An 18,035-nucleotide genomic window follows, 5' to 3' on the forward strand; every position below is an offset into this window, starting at 1 on the left:
AATGTGGCATAAAATATGAACCATGTTTTTATAAAACTTTCTGTATTGATACAATATTGTACTAAATACAGCATATTTTTATATTTTGAGAACTGATTACATTGAATAAATTAGACATATTTATGTTGCACATTGTTCAGAGTTAAGATAGCTCAGTGCATGATAAATCGATGCGGGGTTTCCCTGTGATGTTGAATATACACGTGTGACAGTAAGAGTGTGAACAACGAAAGGGATTCCTTGTTTCAGTCGGCATTGTACCCTGTCCCTTTTGTTAGAAGGGTATCTCCCCCATACCTGTGGGTGTGCCCGTTCACCCAGTGCCAAGGGAGGAGGAGGGGTGTGGGTGCACCCCCAGTACCAAGGGAGGAGGGGTGTGGGTGCACCCCCGCTACCAAGGGAGGAGGGTGTGGGTGCACCCCCGCTGCCAAGGGAGGAGGAGGGTGTGGGTGCACCCCCGCTGCCAAGGGAGGAGGGGTGTGGGTGCACCCCCGCTGCCAAGGGAGGAGGGGTGTGGGTGCACCCCCGCTGCCAAGGGAGGAGGGTGTGGGTGCAGCCTCGCTGCCAAGGGAGGAGGGTGTGGGTGTGCCCCCGCTGCCAAGGGAGGAGGGTGTGGGTACAGCCTCGCTGCCAAGGAAAAAGGGTGTGGGTGTGCCCCCGCTGCCAAGGGAGGAGGGTGTGGGTGTGCCCCCGCTGCCAAGGGAGGAGGGTGTGGGTGCACCCCCGCTGCCAAGGGAGGGGGAGGGTGTGGGTGCACCCCCGCTGCCAAGGGAGGAGGGGTGTGGGTGCACCCCCGCTGCCAAGGGAGGAGGGGTGTGGGTGCACCCCCGCTGCCAAGGGAGGAGGGTGTGGGTGCAGCCTCGCTGCCAAGGGAGGAGGGTGTGGGTGTGCCCCCGCTGCCAAGGGAGGAGGGTGTGGGTGCAGCCTCGCTGCCAAGGGAGGAGGGTGTGGGTGTGCCCCCGCTGCCAAGGGAGGAGGGTGTGGGTGTGCCCCCGCTGCCAAGGGAGGAGGGTGTGGGTGCAGCCTCGCTGCCAAGGGAGGAGGGTGTGGGTGTGCCCCCGCTGCCAAGGGAGGAGGGTGTGGGTGCAGCCTCGCTGCCAAGGGAGGAGGGTGTGGGTGTGCCCCCGCTGCCAAGGGAGGAGGGTGTGGGTGCAGCCTCGCTGCCAAGGGAGGAGGGTGTGGGTGTGCCCCCGCTGCCAAGGGAGGAGGGTGTGGGTGTGCCCCCGCTGCCAAGGGAGGAGGGGTGTGGGTGCACCCCCACTGCCAAGGGAGGAGGAGGGTGTGGGTGCACCCCCGCTGCCAAAGGAGGAGGGGTGTGGGTGCACCCCCGCTGCCAAGGGAGGAGGGGTGTGGGGGCACCCCCACTGCCAAGGGAGGAGGGATGTGGGTGTACCCCCGCTGCCAAGGGAGGAGGAGGGTGTGGGTGTACCCCCACTGCCAAGGGCGGAGGGGTGGGTGCACCCTCACTGCCTAGGGAGGAGGGGTGTGGGTGCACCCCCGCTGCCAAGGGAGGAGGGGTGTGGGGGCACCCCCAGTACCAAGGGAGGAGGGGTGTGGGTGCACCCCCGCTGCCAAGGGAGGAGGGGTGTGGGTGCACCCCCGCTGCCAAGGGAGGAGGGTGTGGGTGCAGCCTCGCTGCCAAGGGAGGAGGGTGTGGGTGTGCCCCCGCTGCCAATGGAGGAGGGTGTGGGTGTGCCCCCGCTGCCAAGAGAGGAGGGGTGTGGGTGCACCCCCACTGCCAAGGGAGGAGGAGGGTGTGGGTGCACCCCCGCTGCCAAAGGAGGAGGGGTGTGGGGGCACCCCCGCTGCCAAGGGAGGAGGGGTGTGGGGGCACCCCCGCTGCCAAAGGAGGAGGGGTGTGGGTGCACCCCCGCTGCCAAGGGAGGAGGGGTGTGGGGGCACCCCCAGTACCAAGGGAGGAGGGGTGTGGGTGCACCCCCGCTGCCAACGGAGGAGGGGTGTGGGTGCACCCCCGCTGCCAAGGGAGGAGGGTGTGGGTGCAGCCTCGCTGCCAAGGGAGGAGGGTGTGGGTGTGCCCCCGCTGCCAATGGAGGAGGGTGTGGGTGTGCCCCCGCTGCCAAGAGAGGAGGGGTGTGGGTGCACCCCCACTGCCAAGGGAGGAGGAGGGTGTGGGTGCACCCCCGCTGCCAAAGGAGGAGGGGTGTGGGGGCACCCCCGCTGCCAAGGGAGGAGGGGTGTGGGGGCACCCCCACTGCCAAGGGAGGAGGGATGTGGGTGTACCCCCGCTGCCAAGGGAGGAGGAGGGTGTGGGTGTACCCCCACTGCCAAGGGCGGAGGGGTGGGTGCACCCTCACTGCCTAGGGAGGAGGGGTGTGGGTGCACCCCCACTGCCAAGGGAGGAGGGGCAGACTGTGCTGTGAGTACTTGGAGGGCGGAGAGGTACCCACAGTGCTGTGATGTGCCCCAGAGGATAAAGAGGTGAGTACTGTAAATACTCTATCAGTACTCACAGGGAATTTGGAGAGGCAGACCCTGCTGTGAGTTCTTAGAGGGAGGAAAGGACAGTGCTATGACGTGCCCTAGAGGGTGAAGAGGTGAGTGAGGATCCTACTGTGAGCAGTCACAGACCGTGCCGTGAGTACCACAGAGTGGCGACGGTGCTCTGAGTACTCGCACAGGATAGGGAGGTGTGAGTACTCCCAGCGGTGGAGAGGTGCAGATTATGCCTTGACTTGCTATAGTGGATGAAGAGGTGAGGATCACGCTGTGAGTACTCACAGAGGAAGGAGTAGGGTGGACCATGCAGCGGGTACCCAGAGCTGGTGAGGTGTAGAACGTGCTGTGAGTACTCACACACGGTAGAGAGGGGCAGGCTGCGCCTTGAGTACCCACCAGGGAAGGACAGTAGCTGCTTGTACTGTAAGTACTCACAGAGGGTGAAGAGCGGTGCAGGCTGGGTTGTGAGTAACATCAAAAGCGGAAGGGGTGAAGACCATTCTTACGTGTTTACATTGGAGGTGCATAGCATGGTGCGAGTACTCCGAGGACGGAGAGGCACATCCCGTGCTGTGAGTACTCGCAGAGGACGAGGAGAGTGTGTTGTGAGTATCCTCAGAGGACGGGGGGGTGCAAAGCACCCTGTGAGTACTCCGAGGATGGAAAGATCCACCCCAAGGTGCGAGTACTCAGAGGATGGGGAGGCACACCCCATGCTGTGAGTACTCACAGATAGTGAGGCGAGGTGCAGGCGTATTGTGAGTAACTTCAGAGTACGCAGGGGTGCAGCGCACACAGTGAGTACTCCAAGGATGGAGAGGCCCACCCTGTGCTGTGAGTACTCAAAGAGTGTGAGTGTACACACCGTGCAGTAAGACAGCGTGAGGTGACTGAAAGTGGACTCAGTTAGATGGAGTGACAGCCTGCACGTCTACAGTACAACAGGGTCGGAGTGTGCGGAGGGGCGAGGGAGTGCGGGGGTGCACCAACACCATCCTCCCCGAGTGGAGGGGGCGAGGGAGTGCGGGGATGCACCAACACCATCCTCCCCGAGTGAAGGGGGTGAGGGAGTGCGGGGGTGCACCAACACCATCCTCCCCGAGTGAAGGGGGTGAGGGAGTGCGGGGGTGCACCAGCACCATCTTCCCCGAGTGGAGGGGGCGAGGGAGTGCGGGGGTGCACCAGCACCATCCTCGAGGAGTGGAGGGAAGTGGGGGAGTGTGGGGGTGCACCAGCACCATCCTCGAGGAGTGGAGGGAAGTGGGGGAGTGTGGTGGTGCACCAGCAACATCCTCTCTGCAGAGTTCTGGTTAGTGGATGAGGAATCAAACACATCCTTCCTAAAGATGGAAGCTATGGGGGGGGGGGGGCGGCAACAGAGGCTGAGCTGCTTTAAAGGGGCTTGTTACAGGGCGGTGTGTCTGACAGCGGGACAGGCTGCCCCAGCCCTGCCGGCCTTTCCAAGGCATCCGTCTTCACAGGAAGTCAGCGCCTGCATAGAAACCTCCTTTCCCCAGCAACACCCAGGGTGTGGAGAGGAATAAACAACCCTTTGCTCCAACCCCCCGCCCCCAACCAATATCAACAGCCCCATTAATCCAGCACCCCATGCATTACACGGTCCGTGCACACTCACCCGAGGGCCCCTTTTACCGGGAGGGCCTGGAAGACCTGGCGGGCCGGCGATTCCCTGGAAGGAAAGAGAGAGCCAGTGAGGAGGAGGCAGAGACAGGCACAGGGTGAGAGGCAGGGCTTCTGCACAAGGCTTGCAAATACAGGCGCACACGGCTCCTATACAAGACCTATAAATACAGGCACAGGACTGCTATGCAAGCATTACAAATACGGGCACAGAACTCCTATACACGCTTTATCGATACAGGCAACTGCATAGGCACGCAGCTCCTGTACAAGCATTATAAATACAGACAACAGGCACACGGCTCCTATACAAGCCTTATAAACACAGGCGAAAGGCACACGCTCCTACACAAGCTTTATAAATAAAGGCAACAGCAGAGGCACAAGACCCATTACAAGCCTTGTGAATAAAGGCAACAGTCACACGGCTCCTATAAAAGCAGTATAAATACAGGCACACAGCTTTTATACAGCCAATATAAACACAGGCAACAGGCACACGGCTCACATGCAAGCATTATAAATACAGGCAACAGCACAGGCACGCAACTCCCACACAAGTATTATAAATACAGGCACACAGCTCCTATACAAGTCTCATCAATACAGGCAACTGCACAGGCACACAGCGTGGAGAAGTGTGGCTCAATGATTAGAGCGGCAGACCCTGATGCAGAGGTCTAGCCCGGGACCAGGGTTCAATTCCCTGCCTCGGGGGTCTTGGGCTCAAAAATTCCACGGACCTGATAATTCTCGCCTCGGTGCCTTTCCAATCATGGAGTCCCACTCTGCAACTCTGGCCAATAGCTTGCTTAATCTCCACAACGCTAAGGATGCCTGGCCTCCACCTTGGGGGGTGCCCAGGAGTGGACACCTCACAGGGAAATCCAGGATGGGTTCCACAGCGGTATTCGTACAAGCGCCTTGAGACCCTTGCGGGTGAGTAGTGCGCTATACAAGTATCAATTTACATTCAAAATGTATAAATACAGGCTCACAGCTCCTATACAAGCCTTAGAAACACAGGCAACAGGTACAAGGCCCCTAGACAAGCTAAAGACACATTATAAATACAGCCAACAGGCACAGGACTCCTATGTAAGCATTATACATATGGGCACAGGCACAGGACTCCTATACACGACTTATAAATTCTGGCAACAGGCACACAGCTCCTAGACAAGCATTATAAACACAGGCAACAGTAAGGTAAACACATGTAACATCCTAAAACCTACTCATAAGCCTAATATGTAGGTCGGTCTGGGGTATCTCGCTACTGCAGGGCCGATTGGAGAAGGCAATGAGGAAAGGGGTGCGCCTGTGAGCCTCATACCCCGGAACATCGCAGGCATCTGACCCTAAATGGGAGCATCTAGACCACAGCTTTCCAAACGTTTCATGTTGGTGACACACTTTTTGGAGATGCATCATTTTGGCACACAGTAAGGCAGCGTAGCGAGCGGGCGCAGCAAGCGACCTGAACCACCCCCCCCCCCCCCCCAGAAGAAAATTTTGAAATAAAAATGGGCAAATGGTGCATTTTCAAGCAAATTTGAGACCATGAGGTTGAACAAAGGCCCCTGCAGCGGATGCCTTCGTCCACTGAGCCTCCAGACCCGGCATACAAACATCTATCTATCTCTCCCTCTCACTCTCTCTCTTCCTCCCTCTCCCTCCCGCTGTCTCCCTCTCTCTCCCTCCCTCTCTCTCCCTCTGTCTCCCTCCCTCTGTCTCCCTCTGTCTGTCTACCTCCCTTTCTCTCCCTCTGTCTCCCTCGGTCTGTCTACCTCCCTCTGTCTGTCTACCTCCCTCTGATGCCCTCCTCCCTCTGTCGGTCTCCCTCTGTCTGTCTCCCTCCCTCTGTCTGTCTCCCTCTGTCTCCCTCCCTCTGTCTGTCTCCCTCTGTCTGTCTCCCTCTGTCTGTCTCCCGCCCTCTGTCTCCCTCTGTTTCTGTCCCTCTGTCTCCCTCCCTCTGTCTCCGTCCCTCTGTCTCCCTCCCTCTCTCCCTCTTTCTCCCTCTGTCTCCCTGTCTGTCTCCCTCTCTCTCTGTCTCCCTCTCTCTCTGTCTCTCTCTGTCTCCCTCCCTCTGTCTCCCTCCCTCTGTCTCCCTCCCTCCGTCTCCCTCCCTCTGTCTCCCTCCCTCTGTCTTCCTCTCTCTCTGTCTCCCTCTCTCTCTGTCTCCCTCCCTCGGTCTACCCTGGACTCCCTCCGTCTGTCTCCCTCACTCTGTCTCCCTCTCTCTGTCGCCCTCCCTCCCTCTGTCTTCCTCCCTCCCTCTGTCGCTCTCCTCCCTCTGTCTGTCTCCCTCTGTCGGTCTCCCTCTGTCGGTCTCCCTCTGTCTCCCTCCCTCTCTCCCTCTTTCTCCCTCTGTCTCCCTGTCTGTCTCCCTCTCTCTCTGTCTCCCTCTCTCTCTGTCTCTGTCTCTCTCTGTCTCCCTCCCTCTGTCTCCCTCCCTCTGTCTCCCTCCCTCCGTCTCCCTCCCTCTGTCTCCCTCCCTCTGTCTTCCTCTCTCTCTGTCTCCCTCTCTCTCTGTCTCCCTCCCTCGGTCTACCCTGGACTCCCTCCGTCTGTCTCCCTCACTCTGTCTCCCTCTCTCTGTCGCCCTCCCTCCCTCTGTCTTCCTCCCTCCCTCTGTCGCTCTCCTCCCTCTGTCTGTCTCCCTCTGTCGGTCTCCCTCTGTCGGTCTCCCTCTGCCTCCCTCCCTCTCTCCCTCTCTGTCTCCCTCCCTCTGTCTCCCTCTGTCTCCCTCCCTCTGTCTTTCATCCCTCTATCTCCCTCCGTCTGTCTCCCTCTGTCTGTCACCCTCTGTCTGTCATCCTCTGTTACCTCACCCCACCTTCCCGGGCACACACACACCGGAGTACTTCGCAGGTCTTTGAAAGACCACCATTTACTGGGAGACGTTATGCAATAGATGAAGCATAGTGAGAACACAGCTTTCAAATGAATGCCTCTTAATTAGCTGCAGTTATGTGCTAAGTGCCCGTTAATACCAGTGTCATCCCGCGACACACCCACCATTTGCAGGCAACACAGTATTGTGACGGGACTTACAGTTTGGAAAACTCTGATCTATACCATATTGTTCTCCTACAGGAGGCCTGGGCAGTGGAGCCAGTATTTAGGAGTGAGTTCGGAAGTTACTCCGTTAAGGAGGTCCCATCTAAATCTGGTGACCCTCAGGGGGGCTGCTAGCTTGGCTAAGGGGGACCTACTATTTCCAAAGACTGTGTGTTTGCTCTATGATCTGCACATCTATTTACATCAGTATTCAATTTGTCTCAACCGTGTCCTTGTAACCACAATATTTTAGGGTGCTCCTGTGGTGTCACAATACCCACCCACCAGGGTATAAATCCACAAGGACTGAAACCAGCCTAGAACAATGTCCAACAAAAAACACCAAAGCACACCAAATGGTTGTAACTATCATCCAATATCAATACTCTGTGGTTCAACCAGTCAAAATGAATGTCCTTTAGAAGAATTCCACAACAATTGTTGAGTCAGGTCCCTTTGTTTTGTTTATTCCATTTCATTACAAATAGAATTCAGCAGCAGCCGACGTATGTTTCGCCCTCCTGGACTTTCTCAAGGCTTCAAAAACATATGTACAAACTGTTTGTATGCTGTATTACATTATACATTTTTTCATACAAAATAAACAAATGCCCTTATTATTGTGTTTTAAACACAAGGTAAGAAAGAAAAAGAGGAAGAAAAAAAGAGACAGACAGGAATGTGCATTAAAGTTAGCCAAGAACCAAAGATCCGTGAAGAGATTCACACCTAATGATGCCCCAGATCATTGTAGTAACAGAATAAATTCCAGAATGTTCCAACCTAGACGTAAACATGGTGTTTGTTCAATTTGGAGAAAAGGAGAGTACACCCTGACTCCAAGTGAATTAAAAACCGACGCATAAAAGAAATTGGTTGAGATTAAAAGGATTTGTATGGTTTTATCCATATACAAACCACCACCTATTAATATCACAGGCCACATGGCTGTAGAGGAAAAAATATATATCCTCACGTACCCGTCCATTTTATTAGAAAGCGGACGAGATGTAAGAAACCTCACCTTAGATTCAATATACTGAGTCCGATTTCATGTCTCAAATCGCAATGTTCCAATTATGAGCATTTGATTGTGACTATTCCTGAACGTAAACAAATGGAGAGCAAACATATTTAACCCCTTCAGTGCCCATGACGAGCTGGACTCGTCATGGGCTGCGGTGGCGCTGTGCCCATGACGAGTCCAGCTCGTCATGAACTCCGCCCGCTAATGGAAGGCGCGGCACTGGGCGGGGAAAGGGGCGGGCATGCAAGGGGTTAAAAAAACCCTAGAGATTCACTAATATTTACCAGCCAGACCAGAAACCAGAGCACAACCCGATACGATTGCTCCGCCATCACCCACCATAGAGCTTACCAATGAATGATGTAAACAAGCATTTGCAATGCATTAGGTCTCGCATTTGCGAAAGTTTAATGGATTGGCATTGTAAATGACCATGCCTTTTATTTGTCTGTTTTGATAATTACCACATAAATAAAAAGCATTGTCATTTACAATGCCAATAGCTCAAATTCTTGCAAATGCGAGAGCGATTTCATTTAAAGGGAGCAGCCGCCATTGTCCCGGACTGCTTGTTGAGTGAAAGCGCACTGAATGTTGCAGGAAAGCATGGCGTGCCTGCAGTGGGAGAAACGCATTGAAGTAAATAGTGCTTACAGACTCAATAAGACATACCGTGTAAAAACAGAAATAAAAGGGCCAGTCCTCATGGAGGTCACAAATAAAGACAAAGAAGGGACTTAGGAAGCCTATTAACGAATCAGAAGCCAGCATTTATGAAGGACAATGACAAATATGGGCGGAGAGTGGGCGGGGCTTCAAGTCCAAACTCTAAAACAGCATGCCCCGCAGAGCTGCGCATGCGCTGCCCAGGCTCAACCTAAAAATACAGTCGTAGCAATTACAACCTGCACCGTATGTTGCTCCTGAAGTATAACAAGACAACTTGATGCTTCACTACCAAACCTTTCTGGGAACACAAATGGCGCAATGTGACCATTCACAAAACGCAATGTCCCCGACAGTCATCAGATTCAAGACGTCGAATCATTTGTGTATTCATTCTGGGGATTTTCATCATTGTTTTCAGATTTGAGATTGAATAATCCCAAGGTGTTGTAGTGGTGGATTTGAATATTTAATATACTATTTGAACTGCTCCGGTCATGACACTGATCTTTTTCATACATGTGCTTTTATGGTCCAAATTGACAGATAGAAAGAAATAATAGGATACAAACAAATTGGAACACTTTACTGGTGAAGCGCAAATTATAAATATTTGCTGACACCCGATTTCCACATACAGTTTGTGCGATATACAGTTTCATCAGTAAAACTTCATCTCAAAGCAAAGTTTGTGCCCATTTCAGTGGAAAGTGTGAGGTCTGTAAATGACCACGTGCTACACATCATGCTTTGGTATTATATTTATTAATAGTAAGAGATTTTAAACATTAACCAAGAAATATTTCTGTCACCATCCAGATGACAATGCTATTAGTGACCTAAGAGGCATGTCAGGGGTCATGTGTACCCTATATGTGGGCTAGATTATTGTTATACATGGAGTAAAGGTTTAATCTATTGTATCAAATGTTTTTTGTACACAAACATGCTGAATTTGCACATTAAGATGCCCTCATGTGAAAAAGAAGAAAGGCGATTCTAAAATAAAAAATATTGGCATAGGATCATACAACTAAAGGCCAGTTTATGGGTCAGGCGCATTAGGGTTAAGTCGAGCACATTATTCAAATGACTTTACGTACATGTCTAGTAATTTTTATGATTTTTTTAAGGCCTGTTATTGTACTATTTTGAAGAGCTTTTGACATGAGGTCTGATGAGCTAAAGTGGTCAGGTCAGACTGCTTCTGCCGCCCTCCCCCCAAAAACAAGCATTGTGAAAGTCAACTGGCTGCACCTTTGTGGCATCCTGGCTTTGCTCATGTAGTTAGCGCTGGGTTCGCGGGGGCGGCGCACACTGTGGAGTGGTGAGCACTGTTTGCAATGTCCCTCGCGCTCCAGACTGAAAGTGAGAATCTGACTATGACGATCAGTACTTACAACACACTATGGTTGTGTAACGCTCTCCCGTAAATACATATTCCGGTCGAACTCTCTTCAGTGTAGGGTCCGCAAATGTTAACCGACAATCAGGGGAAATAAAAAGAAAAGGTTCCGCTTTCCCTTCACCGAATATTTATCACTTATAAGGACGTACCTGCTATTAACAACCAGTAGAGCTGCACTAATCACAAACGCGCGAAACTGTAAACAAAGATATAGAAAATCCTCTTTCTATGATGTTCGGTAAAAAAATCTAAACACCGCTGCTTCTGTTTGCCAACTGTGTAGAATACAGCAACATGCCCACCCCAATACCTTCCTGCCGTTCAACGCAATAGACTCGTGTGGAGATCATGTTCTTGCTGCAACCGCGTTCAAGACGCCGAATATGACGCGCATCATCCTGGTTACACATTGACATAGGAATAACGCTCTCGAAGGGAAAGTGACCTGATCGCGGGCGCTATGATATTGCTGTGTTTACTAATTAATCTCTCGTTTCTTAGACAAGATTGAGCCACCAGTGAGCTTAAATTTTGGCCCTTAGTGAATACAGGTTACCCTAATGAATAATCATTACTTTAGGGATTATTTTGAGAAACAGTGAGATCCAGAATAAACTAAACAATACCCTTGTATTCCACTTGACTGTGGTGTACTCCTGAATGCTTAAACGGTATGATGCAAATTTTAAAAGAATGAAGAAAAAAAGAAATACTCATGTTCCTAAATAAAGATGATGTTTGTTGTGACAAAAAAAAGTTTAGTTTACCAGAATCCAATGGTGCAGGAGGGTCCGAGGTCGCGTAAAGGTGAAGATAAAAAAAACAAGCCCGGGTACGAGGAGCCGAGCAGAGGCCGGGGAGCAGGGGCTCAGCGTCTGGGTGAATGAAGGACAGTCTGCAGCCGGCGCGAGTAAGGAGGGCGGTGCAGAGACGAGCTGTGCATGCCAGACATACTGCACCCTCCTGGATACACTGAATGGTGAGCGCAGACTTGCCTACGCCGCAGCCTCCTACCACCAACAGCCTATACTTCTCCTGCACCGAGCCATTCTTCCAGCCCGCCATGGAGGAGGGGAGGTGGCCTGGCGCTGCCGCAGGGGCCGCGGTGCAGGGGGATAGAGGAACGGTTCCTGAAGCTGAAAAAGCCGCCGTGAGCGTGCACCGCAGCTGTCCAGGCGCACGCTGAAAGAGACGCCATGAGCGTGCATCTCGGCTGTCCAGGCACACTCTGAAAGAGACGCCGTGAACGTGCACATGGGCTGTCCGGGCACTAGCTGGAAGAGACGGCATGAGCGTGCACATCGGCTGTCTGAAAGAGACGCCGTGAACGTGCACATCTCCTGTCCCCCTACGGCAACCAAGTCGATGACAATAGATCTCACCAAGGCGTGCAACGCATGCGCTGCATCGCTAGGCGAGACCTAAAAAATGGCCCGACTGGCAGTCATATCAACCCCTGTTGTGAGTCGCGGTAATTTCGTCGTGAACCAGGGAGGAAATTAAACTCAGCCACGCATATAGGACCTGGATACGTCCCCTCTACAAACAAAACGAAACAAGTCCCAAAATATTTGTTACCAAGTCATCCTCCTAAACATGTTGTCAACAAAGAAAGGTTTGCACATAACCACAAAGCAAGCCATGACTATCCAACCTCTTCTGCCTGAATTAAATTCCTTGTATCTTAAATCCGTGCACCTCGTAACCAGCAGCAGCGCGGGTTTGACTCGCGGGCGCCATCTTTTTAACTTTCCACACTCCAAAGTAATGAAAATGGAGAGCTGACTGAGGTTTCTTTCAGTTCTATAATGAATCCTTGAATATTCAAGTCTAAAATATTATTACCGGTGTTTCATTCTATGTATAAACAAAATAGACCAAACGGCCCTTCATAAGAGGCAATGTCCAGACCAACGCGACCAACGCCAAGGAACTGTTCAATGTCATTCAACAGTTCGCAAAACCCACCTGCGAGGCCACCGACATCACACCCTCCCAGGAACTCAGCGACATCTGAAGATCAAGACCCTCTACGACAACTTCCGCGAACAAGGGCCGGACAACACCCCCCCACCTACCGCAGCGGATAAGCCAACCATCACGTCCTGGGACCCCGCTACCAGCGAGCTCATCACCGCGACCATGAGGAAACTCACTCAGGAGCCCCAACGGACCCCTGCCCACCCCATATCTTCCATAGGGCTGCCGCCACCATCGCACCCGAACTAGGATGGACAATCAACACCTCCATCAGATCCGGAACCTGCCCGGATGACTGGAAACGGGCAGAGGTGAAACCCCTCCTCAAGAAACCTACGGCAGATCCAACGGACTTGAAAAACTACCGACCCATCTCTCTCCTCCCCTTTGCAGCCAAAGTCACAGAGAGACTCGTGAACGCCCAGCTGACCGCCTTCATCGATGAGAACTCCATCCTGGACACCTCCCAGTCGGGTTTCCGCAGCAACCACAGCACCGAGACCGCCCTCCTCGCCGCCACGGGCGACATCAGCATGCTACTAGACCAGGGACATACTGCGGCCCTCATCCTTCTAGACCTCTCTGCAGCCTTCAACACCGTCTCACATCGCACGCTCACAGCCAGACTCCACAACGCAGGAATAGAAGGAATCGCCCTCGACTGGATCCAATCCTTCCTCTCCGGTAGAACCCAGAGGATCAGATTTCCCCCCCTTCCTCTCCAAACCCACTGACATCAACTGTGGAGGACCCCAAGGATCTTCGCTCAGCCCGACGCTTTTCATCATCTACATGGCCCCCCTCACCGCCATCATTAGACAGCATGGGCTCAGCATCGTATCCTACGCCGACGACACCCAGCTCATCCTATCACTCATGAAGAATCCCAAAGACACTAGACTATGCTTTTAGGAAGGAATGAAGAACGTGGCAGCCTGGATGAAGGACAGCTGCCTAAAACTCAACTCGGAGAAGACCGAAGTCCTCATCCTTGGACCCTGCACCTCCGCCTGGGACAACACCTGGTGGCCCTCTGCCCTCGGTTACCCACCAACCCCTACAGACCACGCTCGGAACCTTGGAATCATCCTTGACTCCTCCCTCTCCATGACCCGCCAAATCAATGCCGTCGCGTCCACCTGTTTCAACTGCCTTCGCATCCTCCGCAAGACCTTCAAATAGATCCCTCATGAATGCAGAAAGACTGTCACCCATGCACTCATAACCAGCAGACTGGACTACGGCAACACCCTCTACGCCGGAGTCAACAGAACTCTTCTACACAAACTTCAAACCATCCAAAACGCCACAGCCAGACTCATCCTTGGAATACCGCGCCACAAGCACATGACCCAACACCTACGAGGCCTCCACTGGCTACCCGTCGAGAAGAGGATCACTTTCAAACCCCTCACCCACGCCTACAAATCCCTCAACAACATCGGACCCAAATACCTCAACGACAGAGTATCATTCCACGTACCCAAGAGGAACCTCCGCTAGGCCGACCTCGCCCTGGCAGAGGTCCCCCGCATCCGCAGACACAGAACCGGCGGGAGAGCCTTCTCCTACATCGCAGCCAAGACCTGAAACCAGCTCCCTGTGAACATTTGACTTCAAACTCGTTTTTCAAAATGTTATCTGTTATCAACCAATATTCTTTTTTCTCCAAAGAACTACATATTACCCTATTGGAGTTTAGAATTGGTAAATGGTAAAAGGAGGATCATCACGTGTTGTCTTCATGCCGGAATTCTAACTCGAGTCCAGCTTTAGAAAATAAGAAATGAGAAATATAAAAAATAAAAATGTCAAAGACATGTTTAGAGACTTTCATATTGGAATTGATATTAGTACATAGTGAAGCGATATCCACCAAAAAGGTAAAGACCCATGTCCATTATACTTATATGGGTGATGATACACCCAATAGAAGAGAGAAAGAATGGTCAAAAAATAGTCATCAAGGAAATAAAAAGAGGCCACGTTACAGTTCAAGTCAATAATCACAGTCACCATTGTTTTTTACAGAAATTCATACATCTCCTTATCAATGTTCAACCACATTCCTTCGCCCTCAATTTAATGATCTATCGACTTTCCATTCTACGTAGTTGTGACACTCTATTTCCACCTCTCAGTCCAGGAGTGGCCACATCAATCCCATGAAAGCTCAGTTTCATCAATTCATGTGACTTATGTGCTGTATTAAAGTGGACCGCTAAATGATACTGTATGTCGTTGTTGTGTATCGCTCGAATGTGCTCTTGAATTCTCTCTTTCAGCGGATTTATGGTGCTACCAATGTAGATTTTTTCACAGATACACTTAATACAATAGATCACAAATGTAGTATTGCAGTTTATGAAGCTCCTTATTGTGTAGATTCTGTCAGTGTTATACTGGAATCTATTGATTGTATGTATTCCAAAACAGCATATGCTACAGGAACTACACCTGTAGAGCTGAAGGTAGCCAAGTTGCATTTGCCAAAGGTGGTATGAAACTCGGGCACAAATATTGTCTTAATGTTCGACCTCTTTCATGCACAATTGTGGGTTTAGCACCGATTGCACCTTGTAAAGTGGTGTCATGTGTTAGTAAATGCCAATGTTCCCTTAGAATCTTATACAAGTCAGTGCTTGTGGTGGTATAGGGAGTGATGAAAGCCAATTTGTTCCTATTTTTGTTAATTGCTTTCTTGTTATCCGTCAAAAGACAAGTTCTTTTTACTCTGTTGACCTTTCTTCTTGCTTCTCTAATCACAGTCTGTGAGTAACCTCTGGCCTGGAATCGATTTTCTACAATTTCCAATTCTCGATCTAATCTGGTTTCATCACTACAGTTTCGTTTTATCCGCAACATTTCCCCATAGGGGATGGCATTGATCTGTGATGGAGGTTGTGCACTACTTGCATGCAGTGTGGCATTGCACGCAGTGGTTTGTCTATAAGGCACAGTTTTGAGCTTATTTCCATCCACTTGGATGGTGATATCCAGGAAGGTTATCTGCTCAGTACTTTGATCTTTGGTGATGATCAGATTGAAATCATTATTATTGATGTATGTAAACAATTGTTCTAGGGCCTCGCTTAGAATATAATAATATCATCACTAAACCGCCTCCAGTATAGAACATTCTCCAACTAGTGACTCTGACCTTTCCTCCACAAATGTGTCTGCTCAAACAGACCCATGTAGCGGTTGGCAAACAAGGGTGAAAATTTAGCCCCCATTGCCACGCCTCGTATCTGACGATACCACTCCCCATTGTGAGTAAATATGTTATTGTCCAGGACTAGTCTGATTAGATCTAATAGCATGATCGTGTGCTCATACATGTTAATTGGTTGACTGTCCAGGAAGTGTTGTGCAGCATTTAGACCGTGTTCTCCTGGTATGCTGGTATATAATGAGCATATATCCAGGGTAACGAGTTGATGACCTTCCACCCATTCTACGTCTGCAATTTTACTTAGAATATCTCGATTGTCCTTTATGTAAGATGGTAAGTTAATTACTAAGGGTTGTAGGTATGAATCAATGTATTCGGATATTCTCTCTGTGGGAGACCCAATGCTCGAAATGATGTGTCTCCCCGGGGGAAACCCCCCTGCCTTGTGTATTTTCGGCAAACAGTAGATGCAGGGATTGGTTGGTGTTTCCTTGAATAGATATGTAAATTCTAAGTCTGAAATAAGACATAGATCTCGCCAGTGTTTTAATTGATTTTCTACAGTTCTTATGGTAGTCTTCATAGGATTACTGCTCAATTGGATATAGGCAGTCCTGTCTGAAAGTTGTCTATCTATTTCATGGAGGTAGTCAACTCTATCCATAAGCACCACATTCCCTCCTTTGTCTGCTCTGTTGACTAAGGAGGTGTCATTTTTAAGAACTTCTAGTGCCCTTCTCTCTTTCATCGTGATGTTCTGTTTCGTGGTTATATTTTTCGAGTGGAATTTGTCCTCAAGATTGTATAAATCTTGATAGACCAATTCCTGGAATGTATTGATTGGGTTGGGGCTAGGTAAACGGGGCGTAAACCTTGATTTAGTTCTCAGACCACTGTCTACGTCAGTAAACGTGTCACGATCCAGATCTGATGTTAATCTCTGTATGGATGAGGAAACCTCTTGTTCATCCAAGGAGAGCAGGAATTGTATTGTCTTTTATGTCCCTAATGGTCTGAATGCATTCTGGAATTTCAGTTGCAGTTTTCTGAGGGACTTGATGTCATATGTGTGAGAAAAATTTGTGCAACTTAAGTTTTCTAGTAAATCTGAAACAACTCACATGCAATGCTGTATAATTAGGACATGCACTTGGACAAAATCCCAAACCCTTGCTCAATAAATTTATTTCTACATCTGTTAATATATGACTTGATAAATTCACAACATTAATCTTGTCAGAGACATTCATGGAAATCAAATAATTCACAGTTGTTGGGTTTGTGCCCCCAATCTGGTTGTTACACCCACTTTCTCTTTTACATTTGGATCTTGATCTAGATTTCCCCCTCCTGGTCTTCTTAAAATCTTCTTAAAATCCGCTCTTTTTGAAAGGCTTGTTTGTTCCCTTTCCTGAACCTTTGTAGTGGAACATAGGAATACCATGCTATTCCTCCATGTGAGCCATGAAATGGCCTTTAAAGTCCTACCAGATCAAAGCCCCGCCTTGATGAAGACCTCGCGTGAAGTATTACTTTTGGTCCCAACAACTGAAGGTCGAAACGCGTTGGCTTGTTAACAAGAGAGGTTCAGATCTACCTAAAACACAGAAACTGCTCCACATCAGGCACACTTGAGCTGAACAGTCGATGCTCTGTATTAGAGTGTTAATAAATCCCTGACCTCTCTAGGAGCCGAATAAGGAAATTATTGAGAACTGAACAAAATACAGTCCCAATTACATGATAAGGAAGTAGGACTGACTATCACTGTAAATAAGAGATGTGTATCAGCGCGGTTCCAACCTGGAACATGGCTGTTTGTTTGTTTTTTGTTTAAGTGCTGAGTCATATTAATGTTTGTATTGTAAATAGTGTCCAATTGTTTTGTATCTGTGTTTAAAGTACTGTTTGCTTCCAAACAGAAGGGGCCAGATGTCTTAAAACATTATGTGATGGTAACCTCTCTTTTTTCCATTTTGAAAAACATTGAATGAATCCATAAATAAATGGTAGCCCAGGGTTAATTTAGATAACCACTGCGGCAGGATGAATAATTGATTGATGGTGTTAGAGGTATTTTGTTGTGTACAATGATATTACATGACTATGGCAGCATTCAGCAAGTGCTGAACATCTTGACAGCAAATGATCTAAAAGGACGCGTTTAATTCATGATTTTCAAAATGGAACAATCTTTTAACCTCATATGCTTACCTATAATAACTTACTGTTCTACATTACTGTGTTTTATTGTTTATTAGTGCTTTATTGTTTGACAACGTTTTCCAACAGATACATGGTTCAATTGGACTTTAGAATCCCACTAGCAACATGGCTACGACGATATTTTATTAGGCTCATGAAAGCCTGGAAACGTAGTCCGCTTTCTATCTTTACTTCCCTCTTTGATCCCCGTTCTTGGAACTAACACAGATGCTCATACATTTTTGAAGCTATTCAAGACACGGATATACATATATAACATGCAGTTAAATCGCAGTTATTGTACCATACGAATCTGGGCTAATTATAAGTTTTACGTATGGCACTTGTATATTTTGTTTATACATAGAATGAAATGCCCGGAATTATATTTTAGACTTGAATATTCAAGGATT

At 49.6% G+C, this 18,035-nt stretch overlaps 1 protein-coding gene across 3 annotated transcripts in view; it reads right to left on the reverse strand.

Annotated features, from left to right (window-relative positions):
* Window positions 1-18,035, reverse strand: part of COL27A1 (collagen type XXVII alpha 1 chain) — a 2,221,286-nt gene that overhangs the window by 1,790,826 nt on the left and 412,425 nt on the right. For all 3 annotated transcript variants that reach the window (XM_085614179.1, XM_085614180.1, XM_085614178.1), the window contains exon 4: window positions 4,094-4,147. In XM_085614179.1, the coding sequence (XP_085470305.1) occupies window positions 4,094-4,147 (54 nt within the window). The remainder of the gene's footprint in view (window positions 1-4,093; window positions 4,148-18,035) is intronic.

The sequence above is a fragment of the Triturus cristatus genome, chromosome 1_2 (genome assembly GCF_964204655.1).
Source record: "Triturus cristatus chromosome 1_2, aTriCri1.1, whole genome shotgun sequence".
NCBI lineage: Eukaryota > Metazoa > Chordata > Amphibia > Caudata > Salamandridae > Triturus > Triturus cristatus.